Source organism: Meles meles, chromosome 18, assembly GCF_922984935.1.
Source record: "Meles meles chromosome 18, mMelMel3.1 paternal haplotype, whole genome shotgun sequence".
In the NCBI taxonomy this organism is placed as follows: domain Eukaryota; kingdom Metazoa; phylum Chordata; class Mammalia; order Carnivora; family Mustelidae; genus Meles; species Meles meles.
Genome location: NC_060083.1, coordinates 41,119,992 through 41,138,904, shown reverse-complemented (window position 1 = coordinate 41,138,904; position 18,913 = coordinate 41,119,992). Strand labels below are relative to the sequence as shown.

Sequence of the window (18,913 nt, the reverse complement as noted above, 5' to 3'; positions counted from 1 at the left end):
CAAGTCCTCCCCGGGAGAGCCCTCCCTTCCAGACACCCTCTCCATCTGCGTGTGCCCCTTACTAGCTTTTTCAGATGGTTTCTCCCCACTTCTGCCCCATGCTTTGCATCTCAAGTTCACCTTTCTGGCTCGTTCTCCTCCCAGCCTTCCAGGGCTGTCATCAAAGGGACCCCGCTCAGCTGTTGGTATAACGAGAGCCAGGGGTTTCTGGTTCTGATGTGAGTACCGCTCCAAATCACTTGTTCAGTAATAAGAGGCCCACATCAGTTGCCTTTCCAAGAAGCAAGAAAGCAAGCAGGCCCTGCTTACGGCCAGTGCAAGAACTGTCCTCAGAAAGAGTAACCCTACCAGGCAGGTTCAAGGCCTGAGGGTGGGGGAAATTGCATCATAGAAACACAAAGCCTTCTTCTTAGTGAGCTCGGCTCTATCCTCTCAAGTGAGTTCAGTTCAGGCTACCCTTGCTTAAGTGGTCCTAGAGAAGAGTGCTGGAATGAGAGGAAACTATCAGAGGGAAGTGAGGAAGGAGAAAAGTGCTGGTCAAAGCCCTGGCATTGGCAGGGGTTAGGTGGGGGTAGGAAACAGGCAGACTAGACATGGCAGAGCTTGGCAGGGACCCTGAAGATGACAGTAAAGCCTGCCCTCTAACTTCGTGGACCCTGATGCCACTCACAGGGAAGAAAAAGACCAAACAAGGAGACCATACCCAATGGGGGGAAAAATGAGTCTGCATATACATACTCTGGGCAGCTTCAAGACTTTGCCAGAAAAAGTAACAAAATCCTCCATTTCCAAAAACAAAGAATGGAAAAACCCAGTCTTTCAGGGACCAGATGCCCTTGTTCTCCTATCTAGCCCCTCCCACTTACCTGGTCCCTTGCCCTGGGATTTCAGAGCAGTAATTAAAGCGTACTGCTGCTCTGGGCTCTGGCTAGTTAACCTCACCGCTTCTAAGCTGATGAGAAGTTTGCTAACCACGTATCAGAACAAGTCCATTGGGTCGGATCTTGCTGGGAACAGAAAAGTTGTTCCTATAACCCCTACTGAGAAATAAACCATGGGAAAAAAATAAAGAATGTTTTTTCTTGACCACTCACGTTAGCTCCAGCTTATTCATTATGGTGACTTTCTTTTTCCAACGTTTTTAAACAGGCACGGTAGACAGGGAAACAAGAGTTAGCCCGAGGTAACTACACTGCAGCCTTCAGGGCTTTGGGGTGGTCTGGCTAATTGTCAGCCAGTCCCCAGCTCTGTGGCTGGCACCGCAGACGGACTCTGCCCGGGCCTTCCAGCCAATCCTTTATATCTGGGCCATTCGCTCCGCTGGATCTGATCCCAAGGGAAAATGGAAAAGGCACTTACCCTCTGGCTGCCCGTGGCAGCTAGTGCTCAGCAGCTATTCCGGATTATCTGGAGACCCCTGAGACCCATCTAGGGAAGTGGGAGGAAACAGCTCATTTGAAGCAGTGTTTTTACATAGTCAGAGAAATCAGTCAGTCACGTGCCCAGTAAGTGCGCTTCTCTTCCTTTCTCTGCTCTCTTCCCCTCCCTGGATTACTTCCCCTCACTCCACAGTGCCCAGCTGTGGATCCTGCTGATAGCACTTGCCTTCTCATTTTGCCTTAATCCAGGGCTCAGGCAAATAGGATGTGGCCAAACCTCACTTCAGCGGAAATGCTGCAAACCGATGTACATTTTTAAGCCAAAAGGATTGAGACTTAAGTAGTATGATCAAGACTGGCTGCTTTGGATTAACCCACCAGCGCTGCCTCCCCCCTAGGCATACACATCTCATTCCCAGCATCTGCATTCAGCAGCTGTTGTAAAAACATCAGTTTTCCCCAGTGAGGACTGGTCTATTGGCTGCCTTGCTGACGTGGTAGTTTCAGAGAGACTGAAGAGTTAGGTTTTTGTTTTTTTTTTTAATGAACTTATTTGAGAGAGAGAGAGAGTGTGTGTGAGTGAGGGGAGAAGCAGAAGGGAAGGGAGAGATAGAATCCCAAGCAGACTCCCCACTGAGTGTGGACCCCAACTTGGGGCTCGATGCCAGGACCCCAAGATAATGACCTAAGCTGAAATCAAGAGTTGGATGCTCGGGGCGCCTGGGTGGCTCAGTGGGTTAAGCCGCTGCCTTCGGCTCAGGTCATGATCTGAGTCCTGGGATCGAGTCCCGCATGGGGCTCTCTGGTCAGCACGGAGCCTGCTTCCCTCTCTCTCTCTCTGCCTGCCTCTCTATCTACTTGTGATCTCTCTCTGTCAAATAAATAAATAAATAAATCTTTAAAAAAAAAAAAAAAAAAAAAGAGGTGGATGCTCAACTGACCAAGCTGCCCAGGCAGCCCGAATTAGGTTATTCTTTTTTTTTTTTTAAGAATTTATTTATTTGACAGAGAGAGTGAGAGAGCTCAAGCAGGAGGAGCATGACAGGAAGAGGGAGAAGCAGACTCCCTACTGAGCAGGGAGCCCGCTGTGGGACTCAATCCCAGGGCTCAAGGATCAGGACCTGAGCCAAAGGCAGACACTTAACTATCTGAGCCACCCAGGCACCTGGAGTTAGGTTATTCTTGACCTGATTCTAGTTTCTTTGGACTCTGCACTCAGGATAAAGTCAGAACAGATTAATTCTGACCCTAAGTGACAGACTCATTAAAAGAAAATTCTAGGCCGGGAAAATAGGAAGTATGATAATTAAGGTCCTGGTTTTTAAGGGGAGCCCACACTGGATTGATGAAAGTAATAGTACCAGCCAAGCTTGCTGCTGGTACAAAGTGATCTCCCTTGTCATACCTCGGACCACCCAGGATACGCAAGCAGGGGAAGTCACACACCCTCCTCCTGACAGCCCAGCTAGAACTCAGGAACAAGATGGGGCCAGGCTGCTTCGCTCAAAACAGGCTCGTATTCTAGTACATTTGCCTTACCAGCGGGGGCTGGAAAAACAGTCACCATCTCTAAAAGGTTCTAGAAATCAGGGAACAAAGTCTTAGAGATGGATTTCCCAGATGTATCACCTCCTCCGTGGCCCCTGCCTCGTCCCACGCTTCCTGCGACCACACCAGGATGCAGCTGATAATTAGGAACACAGTTCAAAGGCTGAAGGATAAATGATTTCTCCGGATTTACAATCTTCTCTGAAATACAAACGCTGATTAGATGTATATCTAGTCAGTATGTGAGAAAAGACCTTGCACCTTCAATGAACACTAATTATTTTTCCCACGTCTGGATTTCTTAGAAGCCACATCACTCACAGTTCAGTCCATCTTCCATTTCTGCCCTCTGGTGTACTTCTAGTCTAAGCCCACGGACAAGTACACAACTCACCACAGTTTGTCCAACACCCCGACAGTGTTTTATTTCAAACTCTAATCTCTGCATTGTAATTAAAAAGGAAATTCTGCCAGTTTGCTTCCTGATGGTCTCTGCTGCTGAAAAAAACAGGTATCCAAAACATACTTTCCACTGAGACTCAGAAGCTAGATATACAATTTAAAAAGGAATAAGTGGGCTCATGGCTGTGTATGTATCAGCCAGCCACCAACCTGGGCCCAGCCATCAGCCATGGCTGCCGAGATGGCTGGAAACACCCAAGCAGGACAGGAAAGGACAAGGTAGATCTTTCTACAGCATGGAGAGATGATGGACTTCACAGCTCCCAGACTCCACAGCGTCCAGCCAACTCATCACCCATATTTCAACCCAGAGTCATTTTTCCAATCAGGACAGCTGAAGCTGAGGGGCCTCTCCCTGTGGCTCTTCATAGTCTTCCCAGGGTTTCAGCTGGGGCCCAGGGATCATCACCGTCTGAAAGAGCAGGAAGCTGAGTTACCTACCATCCAAGCCCATGACTTACCCAGAAGAGATTCACCCTCACCTCCTCCATGGAGGACTCCCCTTCCTGGTGCTGCATCACCCCTTCTCTCCACTAGGTGGAGCCCAACAGGGGTGGCTTAAGATGGCATAAGCACCACCCCAGCTCCCTGAAATCACCCTTACCTTAAGGATGGGCTGCTTAGGGGGTGCCCACGGGGGAACGATCTTGCCGTGCATTCTCCAGCTTCCATAGGGATTTACCAGGTGCTTTTCAAACACAACATACTCCAGGACATCCCTGGGCACATCTTCCTGTCCGTACATCAGGCGGCCAAACCGGTCATAGATGGCCAGAGTCTGCAAGGATGAAAGCAAATCTGGCCTGTGAGTATTCAGAGTTGGTTTTCTTGTTTTGTTTTTATTTTTATTTTTTTAATGCCACACAACCATTTGAAAACAACCATAACAACCATAACTTCTAGTTATGGGTAGGAGAAAATATTTCAGAATTCTAAATCTAGAATAATTAAGTGATCAACTACAGACACTTTATTCTTGGAGGGTTTTTGACTAGGGCTGGGGAGGTGGGGGAAGGAGGATCAGGGAGGGTGGGAGATAGTATTTTCACACCTGTCTTAGCAGAGCTAACATCTAGCAGTGGGCTGGGCACACTGACCGAGCAAGGAGGACCACAGTGAACCATTCCTTAGAGCCCAGTCTTGGGAAGCTGTCCCCAAGACTCTAGAGGCAGGCACCCAACCTGAGAGTGAAGAAAAACTAGGAGGAAAGCAGATTGGTGCCTCTACCTGCCGGGTGTGCAGGCGGACAGTGATCTGGCCGTATATGTTGCCTTGGTTCAGCAGATTTGAACAGCGGACCTGAACCACCTGCGGTGGCTCTAAGGATTCTACGAAGCTCCAGCGGACGGTCTTGTATGTGATGTCCCAGACCATGTCCTGAGGGCAGAAGAGAACAGGTCAGCTGGGGTTTTCCTTTCCTTTAGGGAAGGTGGTGCGTCCTTCCTTAAGCCCACCTCAAAATGATCCTATTCACCCAGATCAACAACTCAAGACCCACCTACCTTTTTTTTTTTTTTAAAGATTTTATTTATTTATTTGACAGACAGAGACCACAAGTAGGCAGAGAGGCAGGCAGAGAGAGAGAGAGAGAGGAGGAAGCAGGCTGTCCGCAGAGCAGAGAGCCTGATGCAGGGCTCGATCCCAGAACCCTGGGATCATGACCTGAGCCGAAGGCAGAGGCTTTAACCCACTGAGCCACCCAGGCGCCCCCCCACCTACCTTCTTAAGCAACCTTCTTTAAATCAGTGAAAACCACACTCCAAAATGCCAGCTTATCTAATATGCCATTACCCTCTCCTCCTTACACTCTGTTCTTTTTTAAAGATTTTAAGTAATCTCTACAGCCAACACGGGGCTTGAATTTACAACCCCGAGATCAAGAGTAGCACGCTCTACCCACAGAGCCGGCCGGATGCCCCTCCCTTACGCTTTCATAACCTGCTAGTTATTGCATGTGTATCCGTTGACTGCATATATGTTGTCTTATCTCTCACCTGCTGGCACTGAAGAATGGGATTTTACAGAGACATAAAGGCTAGCTGGCGAGAACCAGATTAGTATACGTGACCACAAGGAGATGAGGCTGAACGGATAGAAACTGAAGTTCTTATTCTTTTTTTTTATGCTGATTTTTTTTTTAAATTTATTTACTTGTCAGAGAGAGAGAACATGCGCACACACAACCAGGGAAAGTGGCAGGCAGAGAGAGAGGGAGAAGCAAGCTCCCTGCTCAGGAGCCCAATGCAAGACTCGATCCCACAACCCTGGGATCATGATCTGAGCCAAAGGCAGACACTTAACTGACTGAGCCACCCAGGCATCCCTAAAATTCTTATTCTTGAACCACAAAGTACCTAGCACCCAGTTAACACACTATGTAAGCTTCGTGAATGCTCGCTAAATCCTTTATTATACTGCAAGCGCACAGAGGGCTGCCTAATACGGCCCACACCATGACCTCAGCCCCCACAGCCTGAGGTTTCAGTACTGCTTGTTGTGGGACTTCCTCCTTCCTTGTCTGCGGAGCCCTTACCAAAGTCCATGCCAAGTCAGTACCATTCACCCCAAAACAATGGAACTTTAGCTTTTGCCTTTAACTTCCTGTACTTGTGAAACTGATCCTTTTTAAACCAGCGGTGATGTCTAGAATCTGCCCACTCAGGAATCCCACAGTTCTAAGGAGGTTGAGGACCTACCGGAAAACAGTTTTCAGTTACCAAGGTATGAAGCCGGTCATGGTCTGAGCTAAAAAAGAAAAAGATATACATCACTGGCTCCTGCTTTATGACGCCCCTTCTGAAAGCTAAAAATGGCCCTCAATATGGACAACAAGTGTTTTTACAAACATTTTCTGCATGCCTACAATAAGCCAGGTAATACGCTAAGTCCCGAGCACACAATGATGAACATGGTTAAAAGATCCTGAAATCTAATTGCAGAGTGAAGTTATGTTTGAATCTCAAGAGCAGAAACAAATTTCTCAGAAATTACCATACATCCTTAGGAAGGGGAAGAGACCCTCACAAATCCATCACAAAAAACCAAAAAGCTCATCTCCTCTTACCTTAGACACATCACCAATACCAACTGGATTGGCCTTGCACCTTCGACTTTTTTTTTTTTTTTTTTAAATAATCTCTATCCCCAACATGGGGCTCAAACTCACAACCTGAGATTAAGAGTCACACGTTCCACTGACTGAGCCAGCTGGGCTCATCTTACACTATCTGTGAACCCAGCCAAAAGACAAGCAGCTGTCTTTTCTGGTCCTTTCCTTCCACCCCACCCGCACCTCCCCCAATCCTTGCTGCTACCAGAGTGACCTAGTCATGCTGATTCTATCCAGTAATAGCAAGAAAATAGACAGCAAACCCCAGCTCCTAGAACTATAGGATTTTAGAAGGTTCCTACCGGAGGGGTTTCAAATAAACCTGAGGTCAGGCATGAATTACTGTCTTTCAGATATACATTCATGACTCTTCCCCAGAGTTTAATACCTCCTGGGAAGTTTAAATCTTTGCTCCTTCAAACAATCTTGTCCCTAATCCCAGAGTGGGTAAGGGATTAGTTCTGTTCACGTGCTTCCCTTGCACCTCTACTCCTAACAGGAAAGGTAATTTCCTCCAAGTCATTTCCCCCACTGTAGCTCTAGACTAGACTAGACCAGACTAACCTGAGTGGTGATGATAGCTACAACCACCACCAGGCCTGGCACCCCTCAATGAACTCTTCCTCCTCACTATCCTGGCCTAGACATCTTAAGTAGAAATAAACTCCCTTGTCTAGGAGTTCACTTAGCATTTCTAATAGACTTACACTAAAAAATAAAAGGAAGATACCCATTTCTGGCAACATAATGGACTGAGCGCATGTGAAACTATTCCCACTATAAACATCTAGAAATGCTGGATGGAATGTAATATACACAGATACACACATTTTAAAATGCTCTAGTTCACATGAAAGGTAAATCTCCTAGGTGCTAAAAGGAAGGGGAGCTAAAACCAGAAGGGAAAGACCTCCACCTGACATCATGGAAGCATATGGGATGGTTAAAGGGATCTAGAAATCGGATCTGATGGCTGGGAACAGACTCTTCCTAAATCCTTGAACCCTCAAAGAGCAGGGAGTTGGAAATGAGAGTCCTGCACCTGCAACAAAGGAAGACTACAAAAATAGTCGAGAGATAAAGCTTTTCTCCGTCAAGGGCTGAGTTGGGGGTACTAAAAAAATTAAAGTCCTAAGCCCACGTTATACTCAGATTTGGACACAGAATTTATGACACCTGTATGATGAAAGAATTCCTAAGATATGAAATTAACATTAAAAACTACACCTAGGGCTGGCTCAAACACACACGGAGACTTATCTAGATCACTCTAGAACTCTTAACCAAAGGAAAAAAAATCTGTGCCGAGAATAACAGCTGCTGAAAACGTAACAGGTATAACATAGAATTCACTTACTTGTTCAGACAAAGGTGAGCTTCAATAAAAATATCCTTAGCTTTTTCAGGGAAGTCCTTTATTTTAAAATTTGGATCATATTGTCTTATCTTCCGGACTCTGTAAAATTAAGTATGAGAATCGTTACTTTCTTTTCTGCCTTTTAAGTAAGCTCCATGCCCAACGTGAGGCTTGAACTCACGACCCAAGATCAAGAGTTGCATGCTCTACCAACTAGGCCAGGCTGGCACCCCAAGAATCATTTCTAATGACTTTATACACTATCCATAACTCACAGCTTACATTAACTGTCATTAATGTCTGTCTACTTATTCAATAATTGTTTTCTGAATGTGCCAAGTCCTGTAAAAGTCAACCTTCTAATTCACACTTACATCAATCATTCTAAAGAAAGACCAAGGCTTCTCATAGTGAAATTTCATAATTCTGGCATTAAAGAAAACATCTTATAAGCACTAAGAAAGAAAACACGGGTTTTACGCAAAAGCTCAAGAATAAGAATGACGGCAGGCTTCTAACTAGAAACATTAGAAGTTAGAAAGACAATGGAGCAGGGCTGTTAACTGAGGAAACTCTTTTTACCTCAGAAATGTACACCTGGGCAAATTATAAATGAAGTGGGAGAGTAAAAGACTGTTTCTTAGATGTGAATGATCTCCTGTGTCTATAAGCTCCCTTTCTCAGGAAGATGCTGAGGAATGTGCTCCACCAGAATAAGAGAATAAACCGTGAAAGACAGATGTAAAATCCAGGAAACAGGGAAAACAACATCAGGGCGAGACAAAAGGACCTATCAGAAGGATGAGAGAAGTAGATCCCAAAATGTACAGTGGGCCTGAAGAGCAATCAGTCCAGATAGAAACAAGTAAGAAAGGTCCAGGAGGGATTACTTCTTGAAGATGAAATTAATAAAATACTGATGCTTTCAAAGCACTGAGAAGAAATTTATATGACCAGATATTCCATAAGCAAATGAGGGGGGAAAAAAAAAAGACCACACTTAATTCCCGGAACAGAAACATATTATGCAGGAAAAGTCATGCAATGTCCTGCACGACTCCACTGTCAACAGTATTTTCATAGTTATAATAACGTAAACAGAGAATTCTGATCTAATCACAGTGTTAGATATACTGGAGGATGAGAAATACCGTGACCAACTGAAATTTATCCCAGGAATGCAAGGTTGGCTTAACATTCCAAAAATCCATTAATGAAATACAATGTTTCAACAGACTAAAGGAAAAATATCACACGATCATCTCAGTAGACAAAGAAAAAGCATTTGACAAAATGTGACACCCCCTTCCCACTTTTTCCGCTTCTGAGCCTTGCCTGTGCTGTTGTCTTCCTAAAATGCTATTCCTCATCACACTTAGCTAACTGCAACAAATCCTTTAAGTCCTAGCTTTTTTTTTTTTTTTTTTTTTTGCTTTTAGGTGATTTTGCTTTTAATTTTTTTTTAATTTTTCATTTTTTATTAACATATAATGATATAATGTATTATAGGCCCCAGGGGTACAGGTAGATTGCAGCTTTAAATGTCATTTCCTCAGGGAAGCTTTCCCTGAACTCCCAGACCAAGTTATCTTTCCCTGTCATGTGATCCCATTGCACTCATACTTACTATACCTGTAATTATTTGTGTGCAATCAGTATTTAATGGCTATTTACCTCCCCTAAATGAAAACTCCATGATAAAACCACATGTGCTTTGTTCATCATCATCATGGACCCGACCAGCAAAGAGCTCACAGTCCTGTAGAGAAATACGTGAGAGGAAATCATCACAGTACAGTTATCAGAAATAGTAGGTGTAAGTGCACAGTTACAATTTCAGTAAAGGCAGCTCCAGAGTCAGGGAAGGCTTAAAAGCATACACGATGCTCAACTGGTTCTTGAGAAATGAGAGTTATCAAGTAAAGGAGGAGGAAGAAGACATTTTCAAGGCAAAGGAAGAATGTACAAAGACACAGAGTCATAGCACAATACCGTCAAGGAACTGGCAATTAGTGTGGAAATGCTGAAGTTTAGGATGAGAAAAGTGTAATAAGAAGATGACAGTGGAACGGAAGATAAGAGCCAGATTTACAAAAAGCTGTGAATACCACTGAAGTCTGGACTTATTCTCCAGGTAAGAGGGAGCCACAGAAGAGGTTTAATGGAAAGATGATATGATAAGATCTGTATTTAGAGAAATAAATTATCACTACATGAAGAATTAATAAAGTCTCAATATGCTTTTGCACAAAATCTATAAATGATCCCAAAGAACCTTTGAGTGACAAATACTAAATGTTTCCACCCTTGCAACTAAAAGAGAGACTAAGAAGGTTTTGGCTTCTGCTCCTTAGTTAAGACCTAGTTAGCTCCGTAAAACAGGTCTGTCTTTTTGACCCTTTTTAGCTTTTTACTCTCTGTAGTTCAAACTCTAAAGTACTCCCCATAAAAATATGCTTTTCTTATTATTTTAGATTTTAAAATATGTGATCAAAAAAGTGTTCTATGAACTTCTAAGTCACCCCTCTCAACTGATGTGACAAAAAGACCAATGAAGGCTGAGAGGCTAAGAATCAAAAAGCCCATATTCTTCAACATTAACTAAATTCTTTTTTTTTTTTTTTAAAGATTTTATTTATTTATTGGACAGAGAGAGATCACAAGTAGGCAGAGAGGCAGGCAGAGAGAGTGAGAGGGAAGCAGGCTCCCTGCTGAGCAGAGAGCCCGATGCGGGACTCGATCCCAGGACCCTGAGATCATGACCTGAGCTGAAGGCAGCGGCTTAAACCACTGAGCCACCCAGGTGCCCCATTAACTAAATTCTATTACACAGAAAAATATATAGTCAAGTTATCAAAGGAGTTATGTCTAACCCAATTCACCTAAGATGGCCTCGCTGGAATAAAGCAGCAACAAGAAATTTGTGTCCTAATACCGATTCCTAGTTGTTCCAGACACCTACGACAATTGTGATGCCACCTTCTTCTTCAATTGCTCACTTCTCTGTGCCAGTCCTTCCTTTGCAAGAGATGACAAGCGAGCATCACCTTCTGGAGGAACATAGGTGTCAAAGATACCAGCTGTAATGAAAGAACAAAATAAGAAGGCATTGATAGATTGAGAAAAAAGTCATTTTGAGGTCATATAAAATTTAGAGGTACCATGGCTATAAATTAGACTAATAAAGTAACATTCTACGCAAAGGGAGCTCTGTTACATTACAGAAAGCAGAATAAGGTAATTTAAGTCTTCTCTCAGAGCCTCAAATTCTTCTTGTACAAAATGGAGAAATTTTACTCTTGCCTTCTAAGAACAGGTGTGTAAACAAGATCAAAGATGACCTCATAAGGGGTGCCTGGGTGGCTCAGTCGGTTAAGCATCTGAGTTTTAAATCTGGCTCACGTCATGATCTCAGGGTTGTAGGATCCAGCCACAAGTAGGGCTCCAAGCTCAGTGGGGAGTCTGCTTGAGATTCTTTCCTTAAGCCCCTCCTCCCACTCATGCATGTGCATGCTCTTTCTCTCTAAGATAAATAAATATATTTAAAATATGGAATACAGGGGTGCCTGGGTGGCTCAGTGGGTTAAGGCCTCTGCCTTCGGCTCAGGTCATGATCCCAGGGTCCTGGGATTGAGCCCTGCATCGGGCCCTCTGCTCAGCAAGGAGCCTGCTTCCTCCACTCTCTCTACCTACTTGTGATCTCTGTCTGTCAAATAAATAAATAAAACCTTAAAAAAAAAAAGAAAGAAAGAAATACCATGCCTCACCTGTACAGGCCAGATGTAGTGGACGCTCCAAACGTTCTGGAGGAATGACCAGACCTGCTTTCCGGGCAAATTCCATAAACTCCTTTTCTGATTTGAATTTGGGTTTATAAGGAGGAGGTGTGAAACGTTTCTTAGTTCTCACTGGAACTACAACTGTGGACTGCGTCACCAGGACTGGCTGTAAGACAGGAAAAGGTTAGGATAAAGGTGACCTGAAAACAAATCTATCTTGAACAAACTCTAAGCAGATAGGAAGGGCACATCCAAAGAATGACTTAGGAACAATTATAAAGCCACATATGATGGGGGAAACACTTATGGGTGTCTTAACTAGAAGCCCGTAAGCAACCTTTACTAACACCACTCAACATCTACTAAAGGTTTTCCTCTGGTCCGTTCCATTCTACACAACTATGCAAAGTCCCAGGGATGCAGAGCTGATTAAAACAAGGCTTCTGCTTTCAAAGAACCTTCAGTCCCATGGGGAACTTAAACACAAATCCAACACTGAAAAGAGAGGAATGCTATTATTAAAGGGTAAGAAAAGTCCTCTTCTTGGCATCTCCGTTATATTTACTTGGACTACATCCTGCTCATTCTATTGGGAGCCCAACTGTAAACTTCATTCTACCATTCTAGCTCCCAAAAGATCAGTAATATCTTTAAAGCCCAGACCTCTCTTCTCTCTGACCCAGAGTTTTGCTCAGTCAGGTACAGCGACAATATGAGACTCCCTCCTTTCAACTGTTCAATTTGTGCATAAGAACCAAGGGAAAGCGAGCCCAGGTTCTAAACCATGACTCCTTTCCCCTTTAATACCTCCCCGCTAGACAGACCCAGAGCAAACTAAAGAAACTTCATCCCGAGAATATGCTCGTCCTCGGGGTCTTTACGGGGGGTCTCCCCACGCCGCCACTTAGCTTAGTAGCTGGGTCCCGTCTACTTCAAACTCTTCCGTAACTGCGTGTGATTTGTATCGCCCAAGCCCACCAAGGACAGCTGACGACAACTGCAAAACGAGTATTCCCCTCTACGCTCTGGTCCCAGCTGCTAGAATCCTACCACCCGGTCCCGACCCACCTGACGAGACCACCATCCTAAAGCTTTGGATAAACAAACCATCCCCCGCGGCATGGGGGCTGCCATTTTGTTCCCGCAAAGACCGCTGGGATGGGGACTAAGCATTAAGAGCCGAGGGCACAGGAGAGGGCGCATAGGGGTGGAGCTTCTCCGGGTGTGGAATTTTCCAGGGCGCGCGCTCTCCGCTGAAGTATGAGTGGCGCGAACGCGCACGTGCGCGTCGGGGGGAGAGGGGAGCGCATGTGACCAGAGAACGGACTGTGCGCGTGCGCACTTAGAGGCGTTGTGGGTGGGGCGGAGCGCACGGCTGTCACGCGCCAGAGAGCGCTGGAGCGCGAGCTGCGCCTGCGCTCCGAGGCCTTATGGCCGCAAGGGGTTGCCGCATTCTTGTTAAGATAAGGATGTTGCCGCACCTTCCTTGTATTCCCCAAAGAATGAAGAGGTATTGCCCTTTGGAGACAAGTGTTTTTCTTCAGTGCCTACTTTGATCACAGGACGAAAATGACTAATTTCTGGATCTGGATCTGACTTCAATATGCTATGTAACCTTAAACAGCGCTCCTTTCCCCGATCTGAACTGTGTGAAGAAAATTCTGTCGAATTAAAGAGAATAATGCCTACTACGTTTATTGAACAAACATAATATCTACTGTGTTTCTGAAGCAAAAGACACGTGGACTGACAAAAACATTTCTTGTTTGTCCTTTTGGGAAAGAGTTTTAATCATCCCAAATAATAGCTTATACTTAGAAATGTTTGCCAGGTGCCAGCCAATTTTCTAAGCATTTTGCATATATTAACTCAATCACTCCTCACCACAAACAAGAGTTAAACTCTTAGTTATGAGGCTGGGTCACAGAGAAATTAAGTGTGTAATTTATTTAAGGTCACACGGCTAATAACCGTCAGACCTGGGATTCAAATCCAAGCTGACTGAATCCAGAAACGATGCCGTAATTACTATACTGTACTGCTTCACGTGCGGTTGTTAAAGGATTTATGATGTTGGGATCATCCTGGAAAATCCAGTGCTGTAATCATTGCTGAATGCCAAACACTTTCCACACTTACCTGTAGGGTCTTATCTTATTCTATCAATTAGTGTTTATTGAGCACTTACCTACAGCATTTTGCAATGAGCTAAGAACTTATGGTATGCATATGCAAGAGTTTACAGGCTGGAATGGAATGGTTATGAAAGTCCAGATAAAATGCTACAGATATCAAAGAAGAGAGATTACTTTTGGGTCTCAGGATCGCTTGTATTACCTTAAATCTAAGTTTGTCAATTATAATGTAAATTATTCAAGGGTAAGAATGTCCCCACAATTCTAGCCACAGGCCTGACCCTATAGCATGATACATTAATAGGGATGTGAAATTAGGTGCTAGATGTAGATATGAAAGAATGTATATTACTAAGCATTTAAATGAGAGATAGCTCATTATTTCTTAACAGACTCTATGCCTCAGAAAATAATGTAATATTTTTTTAAACTGGTCTCCCTACCGAAGTGAGGAAACTCCATTCCATAATGAATGGTTATTAATACAGAATACTGACATAGTCTATCTGAGATTATCTCCCCCATCATTGAGTTTTATATTGTCTTTACATGGTAGCCAGTACATCCCAGATCACTTCTGTCTGCCCTCTGACCAGTTTTTTTTCTTTCCTTTTTTTTTTTTTTTAAAGATTTTACTGTTCTTTCTGGGGTTTTTTTTTCCCATTTTCTTTCTTTCTTTCTTTCTTTCTTTTTTTTTTTTTTTGGAAGATTTTACTTTTAAGTAATGTCTACACCTGAGGTGCCTGATGTAGTTAAGCATCTGTCAGGTAAGAATCTGTCTTAAGTTCAGGTCATGATCCCAGGGTCTTGGGATGGAGCCCCTCTCTGCTCAGCAGGGAACCTGCTTCTCCCCCTCCTTCTGCCTGCTGCCCCTGTGCTTCTGCACACGCTCTTTCTCTCAAATAAATAAATAATTTTTTTTTAAAGTAATGTCTACACCCAACGTGGGACTCAAACTTACAACCCCGAGATCGAGAGTCACATGCTCTACTGACTGAGCCAGCCAGGGGCCCCTGTAATCAGTTTCTCAGGGAATACAAACTTGTTTTATATCACCCTGGATGAAATAATAGGAGGAGTTGATATCAATTAATTTCATTCTGAGCTGAATTATAAGTGTTTTTTTTAAATAGCTGCTCATTTGGAAAATTCATATTATCTTCCTATCTTATAACTCCCTGGGAAATTGGAGCTGTCTTAACACCAAACACTGAAAGGATATTTTTGAATACTACAACCCTAGTAGTTCGCATTTCTGCAAAGGCAAAATAAGAGCAATTAGAGGAAGGAGTAAAGTGATTGGGAGCTCAGCCTTGGAAAAAAAAAAAGTTTTGCACATAGTAGACACTCAGATATTTATTCAATAGACGGATGAGTAGAATCCCAGAAGGCAAAGTTGATTTCCTGTTTCTCCGAATATAGGGGATTCCTGGAATCCCTGGTTTTCCTATTGAAATTTCTCAGTGGAGTCAAAGAGAATGGGCTATCCCTTGAGCAGTGGGACATGTACTTGCGTTTGTTTTTTTTTTTTTTTTTTTGATCCTTTCGGTGGCAGATGACATCAGATTGGAACTTCTGAAATTGTGCCTGGTGACCTACATTCTAGGAGAAGAACAGTTGATTTGAACCAAGAAAATCCTTCTGGAAAACTGGAAGATTCTGATTATAATATTTATTGATTACAGTAAACAATGTGATACTTGGATTGAAGCAAGTAATAGGCTTGCCATGTGTTTATATTGTACTTCCCTCTCTTGAGCGAAAGCAGGAAAAGCAAAATAAATGAGTTGTTCAAGATAAAGAGACAGAGGAAACCAAGAATTCTGACTTACTAAGAAACGCTCCTAATTGATCTTTAGCTAACAATGTTAGCAAAGCTTCTCTGTCACTCAAGAGTTAACCATCTATAGCTTTCACACCATACTTAAGAACACTATAGGGAGGGATGCCTGGATGGCTCAGTGGGTTAAACCTCTGCCTTTGGCTCAGGTCATGGTCTCAAGGTCCTGGGATCCAGCCCCACATCAGGCTCCCTGCTCAGGGAGCCTGCTTCTCTCTATCTCTGCCTGCTTATGATCTCTGTCTGTCAAATGAATAAATAAAATCTTTAAAAAAAAAAAAAAAGAACACTGTAGTGTCTGAATTTATATCTTAGCTCCACCCTTTTTTCTTATCTATAGAAAGGGGATAATTAAATACCTAAATCACAGGGGTCCCTGGGTGGCTCAGTTGGTTAAGCATCTGCCTTTGGCTCAGGTCATGATTTCCTGCTCAGAGGGGAGCCTGCTTCTGCTACTACCCACTGCAGCAGTTTTCACATCTGTTGAAGCTAAGACCACCAAAATGCAGGTAATTTCTAAGCCTACAACTGACCCTTTATTTCTGTGCTGCTCACATTTTTTTTCTTTTTTTTACATTTTTTTTTTCTTTCTGCTAGCTGTTCTTTCTCATCCATTCTTCTACTCATCCCTGCTGCGGAGGACAAAGGCCATTTCCTTTACCTTTTTCTGCCTTCCTCAGACTCCTTATTTCTAAAGGTATATGTAGGAAGAGATATTGCTCATTGGGTGCAGCCAGAAAAGAAGCCCATGTCGCCTGCTGTTCAAGCTCGGTCTAGAATTAATCCCTTGTCTTTTGCTCCCCTTTCACTCCAGCTGGCTAAATCAAGCAATAATCCTAAAAGGGAATTTCAGGCTATTTGTGACATGCCCTGCTCCCCTCCCCCGCCCCTCTGCCCCCACCACGTGCCACGTTCAGGGAGGAGAGGGCAAAGCCCCTGGATCAGAGTAATCTGTTTCTAACCCACTTCCATGCTCAGGGGATTACCTCTGCAGGAGGAAGGAGACAGAAATAAATCTAACACCTTAGCATCGGAAACCCCGGGGAAGACGCCCCAGGGGGGCCGCCTGGAGGGCTGTAACCATGGGGTTCGGGGCTTGGAAGCCTATCCTCTTATGCTGGGGCACCCTGGGAAAGGGTCCACTAATTTGAAAAGCAGTGCCTTGAGTAATGTTTGGCAATAACGGGGATCTATAAAAGTGTCGAACAAAAGAACGCAAAGTGCACAGACTGCAGGCAGGAAGTAAATTGTGAGCAAAAGCAATTCTTTGATTATACATACGACCTCATATCTTTATATGCACACCGACTTATGGCTAAAATCAATCAACGAACAAATAGAGGAGCGTGATAAAGCACAAAGAGCTCTGGGTTGAGAAGCAGGAGACAAGGAAGGATGTAGTCCCTTCATTGCTGACACTGACTTCCCCTGTGGCCTCAGGCAAGTCACTTTGTGTCTCTGATCACTAGTTTTGCCCACTAACAAGTAGGCTCTTTCTAGAGCTGTAAAAGCTGAAGTCCCATGTGATGTGTACTGAGCTCCTATTAATCATATAAAGGCCTGAGTTCATGTATATATCATGTATATATCATGTATATATATATATATATATATATATATATATATAATGTATATATCAGCGAGGACTCCCTTTAGAGCCCCTTGTGAACCGAGGGCTCAGTACTCCTCCCCTCCAGCCTGTATTCTTCACTCTGCGCCTCACAAAACCCTGACAATAGAAACATGTATCTTCCATTCTTCTGGGACGCTCTCCAGGGACTGAATGAGGGCTTCCCTCCCAGCAGTTCCGGGTTGCAACCAGGGAAGCTGTGTGAATGCAGAAAACTTCCACTAGAGGGTACCAAGGCTGCACTGGGACCTCAGGCTGCAGGGAGGCCTAGCGATCCTAACCATTCCAGGATTTTCAATACCTCCGCTCAGAGATTTAGAGATCTCTGCTCATTGTTCCTTACCTGGTCTGCTCCTGCCAGCTCCTTGTAAGGCTTAAGAGGTCTCTACACCTTTGATATCATTTTGATTTGATTTGACGTCAAATCAAAGGCAGCTTGAGGTAGTGGAATCCATGAGGGCTCTGGCAATGGATACAGACCTGGACCCACTACTTTCAAACTCAGTGTACCCATCTGTGAAATGGGGATCATAGAACTGACCTCGTTGGCCTGCTGTGAGCCCTGAATGAACTCATACAGGGAAGCGTGACCGGTAGACAGTAGGTGACTAACACTGCTCTCATCCTGGAGGAAGAATTGCCACAAACTGGAAAACGCGCTGAGGAAAGAGAGATGGATTTGTCAGAGCTGAGTACCTCCAAACGAGAAATATCACTGTTTGCCATTTTGTTTGGAGCCTTAGCAGGTTTCCAGGCGGGAGCTGCTGGGTCCTCCTCAGGCTTAGCCCTCAGACCTGTTCTAAACTACATCCCCCCACCGGTGGGGTGTCACCCGGCCACGGTACCCTTCTCACCCGGCCACGGTACCCTTCTGCCCTCTTCTTATCCTGCTTTCCCTGCTCACCTCCGAGACAAAAGTCTCTTGCACTCTGCCCTGTGTTTTCATTTTTGTTTTTTAAAGATTTTATTTATGTATTTGACAGACGGAGATCACAAGCAGGCAGAGAGGCAGGCAGAGAGAGGAAGAAGCAGGCTCCCTGCTGAGCAGAGAGCCCGCTGCGGGGCTTGACCCAGGACCCTGGGATCTTGACCTGAGCCAAAGGCAGAGGCTTTAACCCACTGAGCCACCCAGGTGCCCCATGCCCTGTGTTTTCTGAAGCATCCCTTCTCCACCTGGTTCCGTTCTTCCCTTGTCCTCTCTTTTCTCCCATAGTCCCTCCTAGGGTGGAACGTGCCATCTGTTTCTGGGCCAGAGCCGAAGTCTGGGAAAGGGGGAGGGAAGGCCTGTCAGGGCTTGCGTGTCAGGAGACACGTTACAGCTGCAGGGCAAACCAGGGTGAAACCACAAGCTGGAGGCCTCAGGGCAGGCGGCCGGAGGCCCGCCCCTCAGCAACTCTCTCATCTGTCTCACCCAGAGCTTTCCTGGCAGGAGTGGGAGAGGTTGGTATCGAGTCCTTGAGTCCTGACTCATTCCCTGACCTAGCTGGGTGTTACCCAGTTATCTCCAAATCTCTCACCAGAAGCCTTCCTTAGCAACGGCACCGTGTCATCCCAGAAAGCAGAAGAGACAGAAGAGGAAAGCAGACCACCTACCAACTTCATCCCGGTCTGGGGACCCGCCAAACAAAGAAGAGGTTTAGGGTCCTCATGGCTTTATGTTGTAGCACCCAGGAG

The 18,913-nt window shown here is 44.6% G+C and overlaps 1 protein-coding gene across 1 annotated transcript; it reads right to left on the bottom strand.

Moving 5' to 3' along the window:
• Nucleotides 1-3,325: 3,325 nt before the first annotated feature.
• MRPL45 (mitochondrial ribosomal protein L45) lies at nucleotides 3,326-12,859 on the bottom strand. The gene is made up of 8 exons (XM_045983728.1): nucleotides 12,703-12,859; nucleotides 11,623-11,800; nucleotides 10,818-10,935; nucleotides 7,856-7,954; nucleotides 6,086-6,134; nucleotides 4,617-4,766; nucleotides 3,994-4,167; nucleotides 3,326-3,801 (listed from the first exon to the last, which is right to left on the bottom strand). The coding sequence occupies exons 1-8, from the start codon at nucleotides 12,835-12,837 to the stop codon at nucleotides 3,715-3,717; spliced, it is 990 nt and encodes a 329-aa protein (XP_045839684.1). The 5' UTR covers nucleotides 12,838-12,859; the 3' UTR covers nucleotides 3,326-3,714.
• Nucleotides 12,860-18,913: the final 6,054 nt, after the last annotated feature.

Coding starts and splice junctions, on each gene's coding strand:
- MRPL45 (XM_045983728.1), bottom strand. CDS start 12,837: ATGCGCCCTCTCCTGTGCCCTCGGCTCTTAATGCTTAGTCCCCATCCC. Junction 11,801..12,702: donor TAGGATGGTGGTCTCGTCAG/GTGGGTCGGGAC, acceptor CCTGTCTTACAG/CCAGTCCTGGTGACGCAGTC. Junction 6,135..7,855: donor GCTCACCTTTGTCTGAACAA/GTAAGTGAATTC, acceptor TTTCTTTTTTAG/CTCAGACCATGACCGGCTTC.